This window comes from Oryzias latipes, chromosome 24, assembly GCF_053564925.1.
Source record: "Oryzias latipes strain Hd-rR chromosome 24, Olatipes_Hd-rR_3.1".
Classification (NCBI taxonomy): Eukaryota; Metazoa; Chordata; class Actinopteri; order Beloniformes; family Adrianichthyidae; genus Oryzias; species Oryzias latipes.
In genome coordinates, this window is record NC_136260.1 from 1,539,610 (window position 1) to 1,560,575 (window position 20,966).

The window sequence follows — 20,966 nt, forward strand, 5'->3', positions numbered from 1 at the left end:
GTTATTCCGCAGAGATTTCCAACCCAGTCTACTGGTGTGAGGCTCCTGGGAAAAGTGATGTGACTGAGACGTATATAATCTTCAAAAAGCTGCATTGCTTCTTCTCTCAGGTGGTCAGAAAGGGGGTTGTCCCAGGTGTCTGTGGTCTTAGCTCCACTTCCTAATTTTTGGAAGGCTTTCCTGACAAGAATCACCCCTTTTTGTTTTGTAGGTGTGGCTAAACCCATTGGGTCATACAGACTTGCGACCTGGCTAAGTAACTCCCTTCTTGTTAAGGGGTTTGGAGTTTTTCTCCTTACTTCCTCTTCCAGAAGATCTTGTTCAACTCTTATTTTGTATTTTCTTTTTGAGAAATTGATTGCAGTCATTACATACAGTTTATCTTCTTTCACCAGGTAGCCAACTCCAAGAGCTTTATTTTCCTCCATTTTCATCTGATTGGGTAGTATGAGGACTTTGTTTTCATTTGCTGGAGTGAGAGGATCTGAAGTTTCAGTGTGCCTCCCACTTTGGCCAGATCGGATCCATGGTTTGAGGAAAAACCCTCCTGCCTTCAGGATCTCTTCGACTCCCTTTATGTTTTCATTCAAGCTCTTCAAGTTGTTGCTGGACGTCAAAATGTCATCAACATAGCTGTCTTCTTCAACAATCCGTCGTTCCTCTTCTAGGTTGATCAACATTTGAAGATTTGCTGTTTCCCGCATAGCCAGTTGAGCAATACATCCAGCTGGTCGATCACCCATGTTCACTCTGGTGATGGCGTATTCACTGATTTCCTGTTCTTCGTCATCCCTCCAGAGGAAACGGTGAAGATGCATCTCTTTTTCTTCTAACCATACAGAGTTAAACATCTTCTTGATGTCGCCCAGAGCTGCGTGCACTCCTCTTCCGAACCGTAGTAAAACTGCTCGTATGGGATTTAGAACATCAGGTCCTTTCAACAAGAAGTCGTTCATGCTCAGCCCATTGAACTTTTGGCTACTATTCCAGACAAGACGCACAGGAGTAGACATGGAATTTGGCTTTGGTGCAATTAGATGGCTCACATACCATATTGGTCCTTTCCAGCTGTTCAAGTCTTCCTGTGTGAGTTGTTTTGCTGCTCCCCTCTTCACCATGTCATGGACTTAGGCAGCGTAAGTCATCTTCCACTCAGGTTGCCTGTTTAATTGCTTTTCTGTTTTCAGAAATGTTTGCTCCACTCCTTTCCTGTTGTTTGGAAGAGATGATGGATCCACAATCCAGGGATAAATTGCATCCCAGTGTGGTGAGTCGCAATGTGAGTCTGATGAGACATAGGTTAGGCCTTCCTTTATAATTTCAAGTTCTTTTTCCTCCACCAATGACATTTCTTTACCTCCTGGCTGACACTTGCCACACCGACAACCTCCACACTTCGGATCACAAGCAGCTCCGATACTCTCCCAAGTCCACCAGTCCAGGAAGTTACTCGCAGCAACTGCACACCTATGCTGGGAAGATACATTTGAACTGCAGACTTCATTATATTTAGCAGCAACTGTTCTCATAGAACGAGCAAAATGTGTTTCAGACCTGTGAGCTGAGACATCAACATTTTCAAACAGATCAGGGTGAGCTCCACCTACAATTTTCCCCAGAGGACTGTCCCACAGGACTAGATCACCCACCATTTTGAGCCTTTGTGGAGACAGACGCCCCTCTCTGTGACTAATTAGTAGGTCAATTGTGTCTGGTCTCTGTAGGTCTTCTGGTTCAATCTCTGGAAAGAATCTTCTTAGTTGCTCTGGTGTCACAACTTGATGCACCTTTGCAATCTCATCAAGGCCGTAGCATATCAACGGATGTGCCTTTTCAGTTCCTTGAGGGGTTTTAACTCTGATTTTTAGGAAGTATCTTCTTGACTTCACTTTTGTTGACATCCCTCCAACACCATGAACAACCAGTGTGATTTTCTCACTTTTTAAGTTTAGTCTTCTGGCTGCTCTGTGAGTGATGTAGTTCGTGTCAAAAGCCAGGTCTATGAGAGTCCCAATTTTCTGACCTGCATTGGCAGTGACTTCCAACAACATCAGGATGACAGGCAGCTCTTCAACTTTGACCCCACTTTCTTCACGAAAGTTAGTTTTGTCTTTTGTGACTGCAGCAACGTTTGAAAAAGCTCTTTTAAATTGTTCTGCCAGTTCAGGTGAAAGTCCGGCAATTAACTTTTCTTGCTCTTGTGTGAAAGTTGGTCTTTTCTTGATTTCTTTTCTACCTTTTGCAGTTTCACTGGGTTCTTCTCCAAAAGGGCAAAGAAAGAAATGATGGTTTGAAGAACCATATTTCCTACAGTCCCTTTTTCTGCATAGGTAATTGGTTGTCAGACATTGTTCATCCTCAGAGTGACACCCTAAACATTTTTGGCAAGCTCCCAGTTTCTTCACTGCATTTAATTTGTCTGAAGGGTTCAGTGCTTTAAACTGTTTGCAGAAGAATATCTTCTCTCTGTGTTTTCCATCCCCACAAACGACACATCCACCATCCTTTCTGGTAGAGCGGGTGGAAGCATGCTTTTTATCCAGTCTCTGGTCTGACTTCTCTGACACTCCAAGCTGCTCCAACCTCTCAAAGATGTCTTCTTGAGTTTTCAGGAACCCGAGAAGACTGTCAAAATGGCTGTCTGGGGTGATTCTGTTTGCAGGGTTAACCATAAAGACGAGCCAGTCTTTTTTCACAGTATCTGGTAGTTTACTTTCAATGGTTTTAATCATAAGTAGATTCTTCAGGGCTCCTGAATTTCCAAGTTCAGTGAGGTCAGCAAGAGCTTTTTCCACAGTCTGGATTAAATCAATGACTTTTCTGGGTTGATTAGCTTTCACGATTGGCATCTTCTCTAGATCTTATATTATTTCCAGAGCAATGGCTGTTTTGTTGCCGAATCTGTTCTCAAGCACTCTGAAGATGTCCTCTGCTGTGTTGTAAATTGACAGGCGATGTTGATGGCAGATTTTCTCATCTATGCTGTCCAATAACTGGAGCCTTTTTACTTCTGGGGAACCAGTTGGTTCTCCTTGTTTCTGTAGACTATCCCAGTCTTTCTTCCAGCGATGAAAACTTCTTTTACAACCAGAAAATTTAGGCAAATTAGTTGGCCTTAATTTAATGGTTGGCGTCGTTTGCACATTCACCAAACTTGCTGCAGCAGCTACTGCTTGAGATGCACGGTTCTCTTCTGCAACGATTTGTGCTGTGATGAACTCGGACTTTCTTGCTTCAAGACCATTGATCATAGTTTTTAACCTTTTTACTCTGGCTTCAAAATCCCCTTTTTCTGCAATTGGTATCCACAGCTCCCAAGATGTTAAACTCTGTATTCAATCTTGGACAAGTTTCTGCACAATTGTAAACCGTGCTTCATATCCAGCTTTGTTCACAGAAGTTACAGGGATGGCGGCAACATCATCACATGCTTTTTCAGCTTCTTGAACAGCAACACTCATTACCTCAAAACCGTATCTTGACCAGAGGTTCAGTTGAACAACACTTTTCACACTGTCAAACCTTGAATCACAGTCATTTATTGTTTTTTCTAAATCTTCTTCTTGTTGCTTATAAAGTTCCACTTCTTCTGTGTCTTTGCCACTAATTTCCAACTCTGCAAGTAGACCAGCTCTGTAATCATCATTTGCTTCACTTACATTTCTTGCCTCCATTGCGAGTCTTTTGAACTCCTCTTTTAGTTCATTTTCTCCCATACTTCGGGCCCTTCTGCTCAGGTAGTTGGCTTGTTTAGTGAAAGCATTTTTTGCCATGGTTCTTTCTCGCTTCAGTTGTTTTAATGTTCTTCCAAGAGCTTCTTCAGCCATCTTTGTAGATTATGATTTGTTCCTGTGAACTTGCTTATTTCCCACGTCGACAGATGATTTCTCTGACTTTATCAGTTTTAGTTTCACCGTCACACGTTGGTTTTCAACTGTCGAGTCTTTTGGTCTCCCCCAGCTCCTGTCTGACTCGATAGACCATGTTTTCCAAAGGACATGGAAACAACTCAAACACACATCTACTTTGCTTTGCCTTTGTATTTATTTCGGCAGGTAGCTCTCTGATTTTAGATGAAGGTGATAGGTTGAAAACCTTAAAAGACATAAACCAGAATTTCCATTTCATACATTTCAAAACTTAACATGTCAAACATCAAAATGCTCATGACATTCAAATTATAACCAATAACCAGCATTCAACATAAAATAGATTCGTAATTCAATATCAGTCCATACCAGTTGTGTCTTTGGCTTGGTTTCTGGAGCTGGAGTGGAATCAGACCAAACAAAGATGCAGGTGTAAGTTTTTCCAGTGATGAATGAGTGGAGTTAGGTGTGTTTGGTGTTGACATTGGCATATCTGGCCCGGGTGGAGACTGTATGTTTGGCCTGGGTGGAGACATTCCAATAGCTACGATGTTTAACATGACATATGATATGCGTGTATATATATAAAAAAAAAACCTGCTTACCCTTTGCGGGTGGTTTCTCATCCAAGCTCGGTTCCTCTACCAGAGGTCTGGGAGCTTGACGGTCCTGCGCAGTATATTCGTTATGATGTATCTACCTCATAACCAATAATGCCAGTAATGCCGGCTCAGATGTCGCCCGGCCAAACAAGGAGCCTCAAGTGCTGGGGAACCAGAGCACCCTGATGGAAAGTGTGCTACTGGAACAAGATGGAAATGGACTAGACGTGAGATCAAGGTTCTAGTGGAATGCTACTACTCAAGCAATCCCACCCAGAGAGGTTACATGCAGAGAATTTGGTTGCTTCGAAACCCACAATCAAGGCTAACTGCCAAGCAACTTGTAGCTCAGTGTTCTAACATACACAAACGGCAACTCCTATCACAACTTGAGATTGAAGCAGTATGATACAATTGCAACACCACAGGAGAGGCAGAACACCAGGTCAGAAAGGAGGCTATACCACACTCCCACCCTGAGCTTGGATACACAGCCCCAACAACCACAGATACACTGAGCCAGGCAGCAACTGACCTGAAAGACAAGATTACGTCTAGAATGAACAGCAGGCAACCCCGACACCAGCTAAAACGGTTATTCAATTCAATTCAATTCAATATTATTTGTATAGCCCAAAATCAAAATAAGGAAAAACTCCCCAAAAAAACGGATTCCGTAAAAAACGAAGAAACCTCAGGGGTGCCCACATGAAGGAGGGATCCTCCCCCAGGACGGACAGGCGATTTACCAGAACTCTTAGAGAAGAATTAACTTATCTAAATCTACAGCTACATATATAAAGTCCAGCAGACGAGCTTCATCCAGCTGTGGTTGGGGGGACAGTCAACGGCGCGAGTCGAGCCGGAGACTAGAGACAGGAACCACATCCAGGTGTAGGAGCGGGAGCAAAGGCGGGTAGACGGTCAGGAACTGGAGCACGGATGAGCCAACTGGAGTCTGGAAGCACTCCCACTCCCCAGGAGGGGAGAGGGAAAGAGTGACAATACATGAATCTCACTGCACCAAACAGAGGCATGGAGAACTAAATGATGAATAATGATCAAGAATGGAGAAGAGAGAAAGGGTAGAAGTAGAAAAGAGGACAGAACCCCGGAGCACCATAGTTACCCCAGCTTCAACTTCTAGCAGCCTTTTAAAACAAATAGTTACTATTAAGTTTAATTTAAACAAATTAACATTAAGTTAAATAATCTCTGAATACTAACTAGTCTGACAATAAGCCTGTCCAAAGAGGAATGTTTTCAGTCTAACTTTGAATGTAGAAACTGAATCGGCCTCTCTTACATGAGCTGGGAGCTTATTCCATAAAACAGGGGCTTGGTGGCTAAACGCTCTACCTCCAACCGTACTTTTACTAATTCTAGTAACCACAAGCAGTCCTGCATTTAGTGACTGAAGTGTTCTTATTGGATGGTAAGGGACAATGAGGTCCTTAATATAGGACGGGGCCATTCTATGTAAGGCCTTATAGGTTCACAGGAGGATCTTGAACTTGATTCTAGAATCAACTGGGAGCCAATGGAGTGAAACCAACACAGGAGTGATGTGATCTCTTCTGCTAGTTCCAGCTAACAATCTAGCTGCTGCGTTCTGAACAAGCTGGAGACTTCTTAAGGAACTCTTAGGACACGCTGCTAACAAGGAGTTACAGTAATCCAGCTTTGACGTAACAAATGCATGGATGAGTTTTTCAGCATCACTCTTAGAAAATATATTTCTGATCTTAGCAATATTCTGCAGGTGAAAAAAGGCAGTTCTACACGCCTGAGATATGTGAGCCTTAAATTATAAATCCTGGTCAAATAAAACCCCAAGGTTTCTAACTGTGGAATTAGGGGCTATACTTATGCCATCCAGGGAGACTATCTGAGCAGACAGAGCATCTCTGAGGTTTTTAGGACCAAGTATAATGACCTCAGTTTTTTCTGGGTTCAAGAGGAGGTAATTAATGGTAAATGGTAAATGGCGTATACTTATATAGCGCTTTCTACCTTCTTAAAGGCCCAAAGCGCTTTACAGTCACAGTCCCATTCACCCATGCACACACACATTCACACACTGATGGCGGCTCCGCTGCCAAACACTGGCGCCAACCTCCCACCAGAGGCAAGGTGGGGTTCAGTGTCTTGCCCAAGGACACTTCGACACATGGGCATGCAAGGCGGGAATCGAACCTGCAATCTTACGATCATGGGTCGACCGCCCTACCGCTGCACCACGACCGCCCAATTGTCATCCAGGTCTTGATGTCACTGATGCAGGCGTTCAGTTTTTCTATCTGGTCATTCTGGTCAGGCTTCATGGATAACTACAACTGCGCATCATCAGACTTAACAATGAAAATTAATGCAGTGTTTCCTGATTATGTTTCCTAGGGGTAGCATATAAAGCGTAAACAGGATCGGTCCCAAGACAGCCCTGTGGGACTCTTCAAAGTGGCTGTTGTCCTGTAGGTGGCAGTAACGCTGCTTAACTACAACTCTTTCTAGGATTTTAGAAATAAAGGGCAGGTTTGATATCGGTCTATAGTTGACCAAGATGCTAGAATCCAAACTGGGCTTTTTCAGAAGAGGTTTAACAACTGCATATTTAAAAGACTGTGGCACGTAACCCATTTCCAGAGAGGTATTTATCATTGTTAATATGGGATCATTAATTAGGGTTTAGGGTTTCTTTAAAAAGTCTTGTGGGAAGCTAAAGCTAGGGCTTGCTTGACTTTCCCTGCATGGGTTTTGCACCGGCACTAACCCTAAGGGAGGCTCAGAGGAGCGTTTTACACTGCTGCTCTGCGCCTGGGTCTCGTCTCTGGATTGTCAGGTTGACAGACTTAGGCTAGCAGAAATGTTTCTAGAAAGAAGAGCGGCACCGTCCCGAGTGGGATGGACGCCATCTCTCCGCATGAGACCGGGCTTCCCCCAAAACGCGCTCCAGTTATCCACAAAACCAACGCCGTTTTCTGGGCACCATCTAGAAAGCCAGCGGTTAAATGATGAAAAGCGTCTGTACATTTCATCACTGACTAAGTTCGGCAGGGGGACCAGATAAAATTACAGTGTCGGACATCGTCTTAGCCAGTTTACACACCGAAGCTACGTTTAACTTAACCACCTCTGATTGTCTCCGTCGGGCATCATTACAGCCTGCGTGAATCACGACTCGACAGAACCTGGACTTACTCTGACCTAACATCCTAAGGTTCCCCTCGATGTCACCAACTCTGGCCCCCAGATAACACCTGACTGTAGCTGCTGGAAGCTCCACGTTTCTAACTTCAGAAGAGCCTATAACCAGAGTTGAGTGTTCAGCGGGTGTGTCGCTGAGGGGGGAGAACCTATTACTAAGGTGGAGTCTCGGGTGCTCTAAGTTTTTGCGTTTAGCACTATGTTTCCTCCCAACTGGTGCAAACCCCTGACTGTCTCCCGGCTGTTGGGAGGGCGCTGGGGTGCTAACTAAGTTAGCCCTGGTAGCGCGGCCCGCGCTACGAGTAACGACCTGGCTAGCCGGCTTGGCTTCCACTGTGCAGAGCCGCGCTTCTAACTGCTCCAGCCTGGCCTCCAAGTCTAACACAAGACTACACTTAACGCACCTACCGCTATCTTCACTAAAGGAGGCAGGATCATCACTAAACATATGGCACACGGGGCAGGAGAAAAGGGGAGAGGCGGAAAGAGTGGTGGCCATGCTAGGTTCTTTTTTTTTTTTTCTTTTAACTTGTTCTGTCCAACAACTGAGCAAACAGATTAGAGCTGAAGGCTTTTTGTGTTGGACAGGTTTTACTATCACAAAAAGAGGTTATATAGCTTCGAGAAACTAGAGTGTAGATTTGTATAAACCCCTTTTTGTCGTATTATTTTTTATTTATTTGTTACATTTAGTGTGTGTGGGGAGCGAGAGGGGAAGAATGTGAGGGGAGGGTGGAAGAGAGTAAAAGGAAGAAAGGTGAAAAGGTGGGGGATACAAGCACTGATTTGAATAAGTTATTATTTTAAGCTGTAACAATTATACCAGATCTGCTGGAAAGACGAATTTTACATCAAAGGTGAAAATCTGACACTAAGATGAGCGGAAAAAAAAATCTGTCCATCAATACACTGTGGGTAAGGAGGAGGGATGAAGCAGACAGGGAGCAGTGTGGCAGAGTGCACGTTTACGTGGGGACGGAAATACATGCATGCTGCCGACGTGAACCGTGTGTTCATAAGGGGAACCAGATCCTACCCAGCCAGACCAGGCAGCCCGGGAGGGGAGGAGGAGGGGACCGCCCACCCCACCAGCCAGGCACAGAGAGGGCCCCCCTACAGGGTCCCCCCCAATGCCCAGAGGCACAAGCAAACCCAGTGTCCGGCCCCCAGGCCACGAGACAGGAGCGCTTAGCCGTACCAGGCGGCAGCCATGGGGGCCACCGGGCGCCGGACACCGAGACAGAGGCCAGGGACGAAGCCAGGGCCCCCGGGACCCATGAGTCGGCAACCCCCCGACCGGCGCCCCGTCTCCGCAAGCCAGCCCAGTCACGCGACCTAAACAACCCAGGGATCGCCACGCACCCACAGCCACCCCCCATAACCCTACAACCCCACACACTACAACCCCCCCACCCCCGCCATAATATCTGAGCCCCCCTCCCCAACCCTCTCAGTGCCCTCCCCTCTCTGTGATGGGGAGGGAAAGCCCCAGAGGGTCCCAGCAAGCCAGCCCCCAGGTCCGTCCTACCCATGCACTCACGCACACATACTCACAATCATCTGGTTACCCTCCCTCCCCCCGCCGCCACGCAGTAACCCCCCTCCATAAATAAATAAATAATAAAAAAATGAAATAATAATATTAATAATAATCCAATATTAATAATAATCAAATAATAATAATAATAATAATAATAATAATGAAATAAACCCACCCAAGTGAACCCCTTAACCCCTGCTGTGACTGCGGCGTCGACCCCCGGGGGGCCAGGCCACGCGCCAACTACCGGCCACGGGCGAAACACCGGCCATGGGCAGACGACCCCAGGCCCCAGAGCCCCAAGCCCCCCCCCCCAGCCCCCGCCACGGCGACCAGCCACCCAGCACGGCACCCGGCCGCCGTTCCCGGTCAGCCGCACTGCCTACCCCGCGCCCAGAAGGCACCCGCCCAGGAACCCCTGCCAAGTTGCTGGCAGAGTGTGCGCCCCCACCACCACCCCACCCAGGCAACCAGAGCCCCGAGCCGGGAGAACGGCAGGCCCGGCAGAGCCCACCCGCCATGCTAGGTTCTAAGCTAAGGCTAGCGGTGTTTAGGTAAAGAGAAGTGGTTTATTTAGCAAAATGAGAAAGTGAACAGCAATGGGTTTAACAGTAGTGTATTCGCTACTAAAAGGTGCTAGATGTGAATATTAACCCAGATAACCCTTAGAGTAAGCAATAGTAGTCAGGCTAATGCCAAACAAGAGGACAGCAGTCAGACACGACTAGTACTGGGAAAGGCTCACCCGGAAATTACGTCACAGGAAACAGGAACCAGATTGAAGAGCGATGGTTATGTGATGTACCACCTGAAAGTCTCCTGGAAACTGTGAATGAAGCATTGAGGGTAATCCCTACCACAACAATCACAGAAACCTATGAACTGGTTTACACTTCAGCAGCAGTGATCCTTGAGATGCTTGGCTATAAGAGCAACCATGGGAGAAAACATACCCACCACAATCAAGGCAGCTCGGAGGGATGTGAGCCAGCTGACAGAGGCTCAAAGAAATGCAATAAAAAACCAAGTACCTTAGAGATAGAGCCAGATGCCCATACGTGAAGCCCTGGAAACTGCCAAACAAAGGCTCCTTGCATTGAGCAGCCACTTAAAGAGGTAAACAAGAGACAAAGAAGCTAGATGGATAAACAGGCTTGCTGCAAATCAACCTGCAAGGGTGTACGCTCAGTGGCAGGGTCAAAACAGCAGAGCAGACCCACCAAGGCTTGAAACTGAACAGTACTGGAAAAGTATACAGAATGGGAGAAAGAGACAGCACATAACAGCAATATCCAGTGGCTGGTCACTCTGAGAAAAGAAACTAGCAACCTCCCTGAACAAAATCCAGTATCCATCACAGTGGCAGACATACAAGAAAGAGTCTTAGGTATGAAGAACTGGACAGCACCAGGCCCTGACATGATACATGCCTACTGGATAAAGAAACTCACCGCACTTCATGAGCGCCTGGCAACACAAATGAACCAGCTGCTAAGAGATGGGACTCACCTCGAATGGCAAACAGAAAGTCGAACAACCCAGATCCAGAAGGATCCCTCAAAGGGTGCAGTCCCATCCAACTACCGGCCAACAACCTGTCTCTCCACGACATGGAAGCTCATGTCAGGCATCATTGCAACCAAGATAAATAGGCACATGGATCAATACATGAGCAACACACAGAAGGAGCCAAACACCAACTCCTGGTTAAAAGAACAGTCGCTCAAACTAACCTGTGCATAAGTAAATGTTAGTGCATAAGTAGATAGATAGATAGATAGATAGATAGATAGATAGATAGATAGATAGATAGATAGATAGATAGATAGATAGATAGATAGATAGATAGATAGATAGATAGATAGATAGATAGATAGATAGATAGATAGATGACTTTATTAATCCCACAATGGGGAAATTTCATTTATCTGTGGCAGCAACACGACATTCAGAAATAATCTATATAATATAACATCAATAAAAGGACATCACATTGACAAATGATAAATGACATTTATATTAAATAATTAAAGATATTACTAAAATTATTATGAAAAAATTATTATCAAAAATAAGATTCTTATTAAATAAAGAAAGAAATATTGAATATTACATAAATACAGCTGCAAAAGTGTAAAAAACATGCGGTCTGCAAAACATGTAAACCGTAAAATATATATATATATATATATATATATATATATATATATATATATATATATATATATATATATATATATATATATATATATATATATATATATATATTAAAAAAAAATTTCAAAATACAGAAATAACTAATGAGGTTCACACCAAAAACAAAAACAAACTGTTCAGGAATAAAAAACAATTTAAAATTGAAAAACAACAACTACAACAAAAGAAAATAAATAAATAAATGAGTGAATTAAAAAACACCCTGGGACCGTAGAGTGTCACTGTAACACAGTGTTGTACAATTTGATGGCTGTGGGGAGGAATGACCTGCGGTAGCGCTCCTTCTTACACTGAGGGTGCAACAGTCTTGTGCTGAAGGAGCTGGTCAGCGCCTCTACAGTTTGGTGTAGGGGGTGGGAGGGGCTATCCATGATGGATGGCTCAGCTTAGCCAACATCCTCCTGTCCACCACCTCCTCGATGGACTCAAGTGTGCAGCCCAGGACAGAGCTGGCCTTCATAACCAGTTTGTTAAGCCTCTTCAAGTCTCTGCCTGCACTGCCCCCCGCCCAGCACACAACTCCATAAAAGACCACTGAGGCCACCACAGTGTCATAAAAGGTCCTGAGCAGCTGTCTGCACACGCCGAACGACCTCAGTCTCCTCAGCAGGTGAAGGCGACTCTGACCCCTCCTGTACAGAGCATCCGTGTTGTTGGACCAGTCAAGTCTGTTGTTCAGGTGAACACCCAGGTATTTAAATGTGTCCACGACCTCATTGTCTGAACCCTGGATGTTCACCGGTGACTGTGATGGTGAGGACCTCCTGAAGTCCAGGATCAGCTCCTTTGTCTTGCTGGTGTTAAGCAGCAGGTGGTTAACTTCACACTAGCCAACAAAGTCAGAGATGACCCCCCTGTACTCCTGCTCATACTGATACACAGCCCACAATGGCACTGTCATCTGAGAACTTCTGCATATGACAGTGGTGGGAGTCGTAGGTGAAGTCCGATGTGTGCAGGGTAAAAAGGAATGGGGAGAGCACAGTCCCTTGAGGTGCCCCCGTGCTGCAGACCACCACATCAGACACACAGTCACACAGCCTCACAAACTGTGGCCTGTCTGTGAGGTAGTTGATGGTCCAGGCAGTGAGATGTTGGTCCACACCTGCAACCTCCAGCTTCCTCCTCAGCAGTGATGGCTGAATTGTGTTGAAAGCACTGGAGAAATCAAAAAACATGACTCTCACAGTGCTCCCAGGGACCTCCAGGTGAGACAGGGCCCGATGCTGCAGGTAGATGATGGCGTCATCCACCCCGATGCCTGGTCGATATGCAAACTGCAGCGGGTCCAGTGCTGAGCTCACCTGAGTGCGGAGATGGCTGAGGATGATCCTCTCCATAGCTTTCATCAGGTGGGAAGTCAAGGCGACAGGTCTGAAGTGTTTCGGTTCCGTAGGACGAGGTACCTTTGGAACCGGAACCAGGCAGGAAGTCCTCCAGAGGACTGGTACCTTCTCCAGTCTGAGGCTCATATTAAATATGAACAACATCACCACACAGAGCTGGTCTGCACACTCCCTGAGGAGCCTGGAGGTGATGCTGTCAGGGCCTGTTGCCTTCCTGGCCTTAGTTCTCCTTAACTCCATCCTAACCTGATTCAGGGTGAGGCAGAGGGGGGTTGGAAGATGGGTGGGCGGTGGCTGGTCTGATGCTGTGAGTCGTTGGGGGGGGTCCTTTTGCTTCTTTTGGAAGAAGGGGAGAGTGGATGAGCAGAATCAAATCTGTTAAAGAACAGGTTCAGTTCATTTGCACAGGCTTGGTCACCTGTGACCTGGCGACCATTTCCAGCCTCAGCATGTCCTGAGATGTGTTTCAGACCTCTCCACACATCACGGATGTTGTTCTGTTCCAGGCGCTGCTCCAGCTTCTTCCTGTAGCAGTCCTTGCACTTCCTGATCTTATATTTCAGGTCCCTCTGTACTCTGCGTAGCTCCTCCTTGTCCCCAGAGAGAAAAGCCCTCTTCTTCTCATTTAGGAGGGTCTTCAGCTCAGGAGTGACCCAGGGCTTATTGTTGGAAAAACACTGCACTGATTTTGTTTGCACTGTGTTTTCCGCACAAAAATTCACATAGTCCATGATGCAGTCAGTAAGACTGTCAATATCCTCCCCGTGTGGACTGCAGAGAAAGTCCCAGTCTGTGGTGCTAAAACAGTCCCTTAGTCGCTCTGTTACCTCCTCAGTCCAGATCTTCACCGTTTTAATCTGTGGTTTCTGCTGTTTCACCACTGGAGTGTACGCAGAGGAGAGATGGACCAGGTTGTGATCAGAGCGTCCTAAAGGGGGGAGGGGGGCAGAAGTATATGCATTCTTGACGTTAGCATAGAAAAGGTCCAGAGTTTTTCTGTCCCTCGTATGACAGTTCACATACTGGGTGAAGTTGGACAGGGTGGCGGAGAGGGGGGTGCATGCATGGTTAAAGTCCCCAGAAATCAGGATCAGGGCCTGCGGGTGTTGTGTCTGCAGCTGGGGCACGGTGCTGTGCACGCGCTCACAAGCAACAGCAGCGTCAGCCGACGGGGGGATGTAAACAGTGACCACCAGCACATGGGAGAACTCCCGTGGAAGGTAGTACGGCCGAACGCTGACTGCCACCAGTTCAATGTCCTTGCTGCAGTGCTGTTCTTTCACAGTGATGTGGTTCCGGTTACACCATCTGTCATTCACGAACACCGCCAGACCACCGCCTTTCTTCTTACCGCTCTGCGCCGCACTCCGGTCCGCCCGCACCAGCGTGAATCCAGTAACTGAGACCACGGAGTTTGTCATGTCCTGGTGGAGCCACGTCTCGGTGAAACACAGCAGGCTGCTCTCCCGGTACACCCGCTGCAGACGCATGAGCGCTGTTAACTCATCCAGCTTGTTAGAGAGCGCGCGGACGTTTCCCATAGTAACGGATGGTAAACATGGCTTGTACCTCCGTCTTCTCTCCCGGCGTTTAACTCCAGCTCTGCAGCCTCGTCGTTTCCTCCGTATTTCAGCTGGATCACTGAATGCTTGGAACTGTACAACATCAACAGGACTTCATAGGAACCTTGATGAGGCTATGGAAAACCACCCTTGAAACCAATGGCAAACCACTTGCACAAGTGTCCATCAAATGTGGGATACATCAAGGTGATGCTCTGTCCCCACTGCTGTTCTGCAAAGGTCTGAACGCCCTCAGCCAAACAATCAATAAGACTGTCTATGGACACCAACTTAGAAATCGGGGCAACATCAATCAACTCCTCTACATGGATGAAATCAAGCTATATGCTCAGAGCAAGCGTGACTTTGACTCCCTGATCCACACCACCAGGATCTACAGTACTGACATTGGGATGTCATTCGAGCTTGAGAAATGTAGCCGGATGGCGACAAAGAGAGGTAAGTAGTCCACGCAGGAGGGGTCTCACTCACAGAAGGAGCAATAGCAGACATTGAGGACAGTCACAAGTACCTTGGAATTCATACAAATGGCAACATTGAACAGGCAACAGGAAAGCTGTAACAGTTAAATACCTCCAACGAGTAAGGCAAGTCCTGAGAAGCCAGCTCAATGACAAGAACAAGACCCGGGAATAAACCGCTACACACTGCCAGTTATTAGATACCCTGCAGGAATAATAAGATGGCCAAAGAAAGAGATACAGACCCCAGATGTGCAGACACGAAAGCTCCACACCATACATCGAAGCTTCATCCCAAATCCAGCACCCTGAGACTGTATGCTAGCCACAAAGTAGGAGGCCGAGGACTAGTGAGCGTGGAACCCACAATCCAGGATGAAACATCCAAGATCCATGAATATATCAAGCACAAGGCCCCAACTGACTGTGTGCTCAGTGAATGTCTCAGGCAATGGAGAGCAGAGGATACAGTGCTGGAGGACAGATCCTCATGGGAGGACAAACCTCTGCAAACCACCGGACCACAACTAAAGTGGCTGATAAACACCTAGGTAGGACTTGTACACCTAGGTAGGACTTGTACACCAGGTCCTACCAATGGCTAGAAAGGGCTTGCCTAAATGACAGCACTGAAGCACTCATCCTGGTTAAACATCGCTAGAGGGTTGTTGGTGGAAAAATAACAGATTTGTGAGCCTATTTACAGTGGATATCAATAGTCAATAGTCCCATCCGTGTTCAAATGGCAAATTTTTTACAAAGTAAAAAATGAGAGAAAAACAATTAATTTCATAAATTTTTCCACCTTTAAAATGACCTAAAGTATTACATGTACATTGCAAGTGAAAAACAAACTGATCTTTCAGGGAGACTAATTAAAATAAAATAGCTGAAATTTTTTGGATGCATAAGTGTGCAGACCCTTTTTTAACCTGGAGTGTAACTGTGTTCAGTTTGACCAATGACATTCAACCTCATCTTAAACTGGAGTCAGCACACACCTGTCACCAATTTAGGTGCCTTTGATTATCCCCAAATACAGTTCAGCAGATCTAGTACGCTTCTTCTAGTACGCATTCTTGTAGCCACATCTTCCAGCTAAAGCCATAGTCCGCAGACAACTTTACAAGCTACAGAGGGACCTCATCATTGAAAGATATCAGTCAAGTTAAGGCTACAAAAGAATTTCAATGGAATTAAATATACCATTGAAGACAGTGAAGAAGACCATCATTATCAAGTGAAGAAAATACGGCACAACAGTGCCATCACCTAGAATAGGACGTCCATTCAAAATTGATGAAAAGATGAGTAGAAAACTAGTCAGGAAGGCTTCCAAGAGGCAAACAGCAACACTGAAGGAGCTGCAGGAATTTCTGGCAAGTACTGGTTGTAGTACACATTTTGATTTTGGTTTCATCTGTCCAAATAATGTTTTTCCAGAACTGTGCTGGCTTTTTTAGATGCTTTTTAGCAAAGTCCAATCTAGCCTTCCTATTCTTGAGGCTTATGAGTGGCCTGCATCTTGCAGTGTACTCTCTGTACCTACTTTCATGCAGTCTTCTTTTTATGGTAGGCTTGGATATTGATACGCCTACCTACAGGAGAGTGTTGTTCACTTGGTTGGCTGTTGTGAACGGGTTCCTCTTCACCATGGAAATGATTCTGCCATCATCCACCACTGTTGTCTTCCGTAGACGTCCAGGTCTTTTTGCGTTGCTGACTTCACCAGTGCTTTCTTTCTTTCTCAGGATGGACCTCACTGTTGATTTTGCCACTCCTAATACTGTAGCAATTTCTGGCATGGTTTTTTTCTGTTGCTCCTTTCACCTGCATGGAGAGCTCCTTTGACCGCATGTTGTCTGTTCACAGCAAAATCTTCCAAATCCAAGTACGAGTCCTCCAATCAACTCCAGGCCTTTTATCTGCTTCACTCATAATGACATAACAAGGGAATTGCCCACACCTGCCCATGCAATAGCATGGAAGTCAATTGTCCAATTACTTACGAGCCCATGAAATGAAGGGATTGTGTTTAAAAATGCTTTAGTTTTTCACATTTTTATGCAACCTTTTTGTTCAATCCATGGAATAAAAGCTGAAAGTCTGCACTTCAATGGAGTCTGGGTTGTTTTATTTAAAATTGACTGTGGTAATGTACAGAAACAAAATTAGAAAGAATGTGTCTCTGTCCAAATATTTATGGCCCTGACTGTATATAGGATCGGGGAGGGGCAGCCGGTCTTCACCCGCCTGGTCCTCTCAGGGCAGCCTGGCGTGTGGAGGATCCTGTTGGCCGGGGCAGTGGTCGGGCATACAGTGTACAGTGCTGGGGGTCGGTAGGCCGGCGGGGTTACTACGTGGCGACTGGGGGCAACCAGAAGAATGTGTGTGTGCGTGAAAGTGCATAGGTGGGGACAAGCCACCGTCCCTTTTGCTGAGTGGGGAGGGCATCGGGGCGGATACGGGAGGAGGGGTTTCAGGAAGGTGATGGGTGAGGGGGCTCTAGAGGGTAGTGTAGTGTGGGGAAGTAGTTGCGGAGCTGTGGTTGTGTCGTGATCTTTGGACTGCTTGGGTCGAGCGTCAGGGCTGGGCTGCGGTGACGAGGCCACCCCCCACCACCCAGCCGGGGCTCCTAGGCCCTCTGGGTCCTGGCTCTGTCCTTGGCCTGCATCTCGGTGTCCGGTGCCCCCAATGGCTGCCGTCCAGTATGGCGGAGCACGCCTGTCCTGTGGCCCTGACGCCGGGATCGCATATGCTCCCCGGTGCTGGGTGCAGATGAGCCCCCCCCTCAGCTCGGGCTGCGTGGCTCCTGTTACCGGGGGTGCCCCTGGGGGTCTCCCCCTCTCTCCCGGTCTGCTGGTCGGGCAGGCAAGGATCTGGTTCCCCTTATGATCACATGGTACACTTTGGCAGTGTGCATGTATCTCCACCCCCACTTGCACGTGCACACTGCTCCCTGTCTGCCTTATCCCTCACTCCTAACCCACATTGTATTTTATGGACAGATATAATCCGCTTATCTTAGTGTCAGTTTTCACTCTTGGATGTAATATTTGTCTTTCCAGCAAATTTAGCATAAATGTTACGGAGCTGAAAATCATAACATAGTCAAATTAGCAACTCAGCTCGCTCCTCTCCCACCTCCTCTCACACACGCACGTGCGGTCCCAGCACATACACATCCCCACTCCACAACAAAATATATATTTAAAACATAAAATGTAACAAATAAATAAAAAGAATAAAAAAACAAAAAGGGGTTCATACAAATATATACCCTGGTTATCTGTAGATACATAACTTCTTTTTGTAATGATAAAACCTGTCCAACACAAAAAGCCTTTTGCTCTCATCTGTTCGCTCAGTTGTTGAACACAACAAGTAAAAAGAAAAAGAAGAAAAAACATGCTAATATTCAAATGTGTACTGATTTTATCTTAAGTATTTTCTATCAATATTGTTTTGAATGAATTGATGCTACCCAGAAGTTACTCCTGCAAGACTTAGCTACTATCTGAATATTTCTGTTATATGTCAGAATGCCAGAGTACATCTACGAAAGCAAACAGAATATGGACAATCCACATAGAAGGCCTTGCCAAAGTAGTTCTTTCAGACCAAGTATCTTTGTGCCACATTTTGATTACCCAAATCAAGTCACAATGAAATGTCCTTGAAAGCAGGAGTGTGAAGATGTGGAGAGGTATGAAAAAGAAAACTGCTTAGCTGTGTGTAGCTACCTCTTGCTGCTTTCTTTTTTTTTTTTGGTTTACTAGTTTAACTAGGAAGCAAGAAAGAAAACAAGAAATAATAATAGCCTTTGAGTTGAAAGGAAAAAAAAAACCTTCAGACAACTCAGCCTACGTTCCTTGACACATAAAAGACCCAGAATGTCCTTGAGCTTTTCAGCTTTTGTCTTCATTAAAATGGCGATTAGCAGCCGCCGGCTTCTAACGGCAACATTTGTAAGATGATGTTTTGTTATTTCTTTTGCACCCTCACACTTACCTACTAGACTTACTTTAAATTCTAGCTGTCCTAGATGGCCCTCCAAAACAAGAGCTACAAGACCTTTTTGAAAAGCCTGATAGTAGGAAAAGCCACAGCTGCAGTCAAGGCTGGAGGTTGTCTCTAAGGCATCAGAATGAAAGACATTGATGAGGGAAATGACTAAACACCAAAGAAGAATGTGAGAGCATTGTGTGTGAGCAATGAGAATGCAGAGGATGGGGTTAATGGAAGTGGATGATACACAATGGAACTTATTAAGGGTAAGATTAAATAAACAGAATCCCATTTTGATCCCACACTGATAATATCTATTTACGAAATCTCCAAACAATTAATGAGGTGTACAGAATAAAATGATAGCCAACAAAATATCTAATTAACAAACCAGTGATCAGGTGCAAATAAAAAATATATATGCAAAAGAGATATCTATTAAACAAATTTGCAGTTTAAAACAGTATAAAGAATTATTCAAAAATGTCCCAAAATATGTAAAAGTCCTTTGGATGGGGAAGTTAGACTGATTGATCACACAGTCTAAACGCCGTGGGAATAAAGGATCTGCGGTACAGTTCCCTCCTACACTGAGGGTGGATCACAGTGTCAACAGCCTTCCCAGACTAATGCAGAGGGTGGGAAGATAAGGACTTGACTGCAGACAGCTAGATGGTGCCTGACATCATCAGCTGGAAGCAAAAATTACACAACTTTAGGGAGAATGTTGCAGTTCACCTTTCCCGGTCTTGCAGTGCAATTTTGCATGTTTTTTTTGTTTTGTTTTTCAATGCACTGATTTCAGCATCCTGATAGGCTATTGATCATGCCTGTAAAATGTTTCCATGTTGTGTCTCTTGCACAAAATGTGTGCAGCTTTCCTTTGGTTGTAAGCAGATTTTTGTTTTCATTCTATAAAACTGGACTTACACTCACTGCCCACTTGATAAGGTACACCTTGCTAGTACCCTTTTACCTTCAGAATTGCCTTTATCCTTTGTGGCATTGATTCAACAAGGTACTGAAAATTATATTTATATTTACACTGGTAACTGATATTTTTTTACTTCCTTTTTTAAAATATTGTTTGTCCGCCATCCTCACTCTCTTCACCAGTTTAAAATTACATTTGTTTGTTACCCGGAAAGCCATGTTCACATCCCTTTAGGGTCCTTGAAGGTGTGACTAGGACCTCTAAAACGTAGATGGTGTTTCTGACTGACCACTTTCTTCTGTGGTACTAAAAGAACCGTTGCAAAATCATCTTGACGTATGACAATGCACCATCTCATGCTGCAGGAAATACCTCTGCATCATTGGCTGCCATGGGCAGAAAAGGAGATAAACTTACCTCAACCCTATTGACAAACATTTGGAGCATTCTCAAGCAAAATATCTCTGAAGATGGGAGGCAGTTCACATCCAAACAGGATGTGGGAGACTATTATGACAAGTTCAACAGATGCAATTATTTATACAGCACTTTTCGCAGAGAATGACTCACAAGTTCTTCACAATGTTAAAACAATATCAAATCAGAGAAAAAACACAGAATGGCACCGGTAGGTTTAGACACATGACTGACCGAAGTTGAGAATCGAGTGAGCGCTGAGGAGGATAGCCACATCCACCATGAGAATGTACTGAGCTACTTGCTACATAGAGAAGCTAACCTCCCTACCAACCCTGATGACATGGAAAACAGGCTCCGGCGTAACAATATTCAATTGTATGGAATTCCAGAAGAGTCTGAGAAGGATGACATGGTGAATTTTGTCATTTTCTTAAAACTGTTCTGGAAATCAGAGAACTGATCAACATCAAGGTGGAAAGGGCTCACAGAGCCCTCGGAGAAGGGCCAGAAGTACAACAGCACCTCCACGGTCCATGGGAAGTAGGCAAAGTTATAAGGTAAGATGTAAACACCTCCAGGGACATAAACAAACGTTTGTCAGAGACTTTATAATTTCTAAACTAAACTAGCTAAACATGTGGCACATAGGGCAGAAAAGGGGGGTGAAGGCAGAAGAAGTGGTAGCCAAGATAAATGCTAAGCTAAGGCTACCGGTGTTTAGCTAAGGCACATATGTCAAAGTCAAGGCCCGCGGGCAGAATCCGGCCCGCGAATGAGTTATC

At 45.4% G+C, this 20,966-nt stretch overlaps 1 protein-coding gene and 2 long non-coding RNA genes across 3 annotated transcripts in view; all 3 read right to left on the minus strand.

Moving 5' to 3' along the window:
• LOC144990184 (uncharacterized) overlaps positions 1 to 20,966 on the minus strand; it is a 572,443-nt gene that overhangs the window by 442,319 nt on the left and 109,158 nt on the right. The window lies entirely within an intron of this gene.
• Positions 1 to 20,966, minus strand: part of LOC144990185 (uncharacterized) — a 36,545-nt gene that overhangs the window by 9,375 nt on the left and 6,204 nt on the right. The window lies entirely within an intron of this gene.
• Positions 11,487 to 14,410, minus strand: LOC144990182 (uncharacterized). Its single transcript, XM_078943073.1, has 2 exons — positions 14,348 to 14,410; positions 11,487 to 14,256 (listed from the first exon to the last, which is right to left on the minus strand). Exon 2 carries the CDS (start codon positions 14,197 to 14,199, stop codon positions 13,030 to 13,032), a length of 1,170 nt encoding a protein of 389 aa, XP_078799199.1. The 5' UTR covers positions 14,200 to 14,256; positions 14,348 to 14,410; the 3' UTR covers positions 11,487 to 13,029.

Excerpts from the sequence above, each read along its gene's own strand:
- LOC144990182 (XM_078943073.1), bottom strand. The coding sequence starts at position 14,199 with ATGACAAACTCCGTGGTCTCAGTTACTGGATTCACGCTGGTGCGGGCG.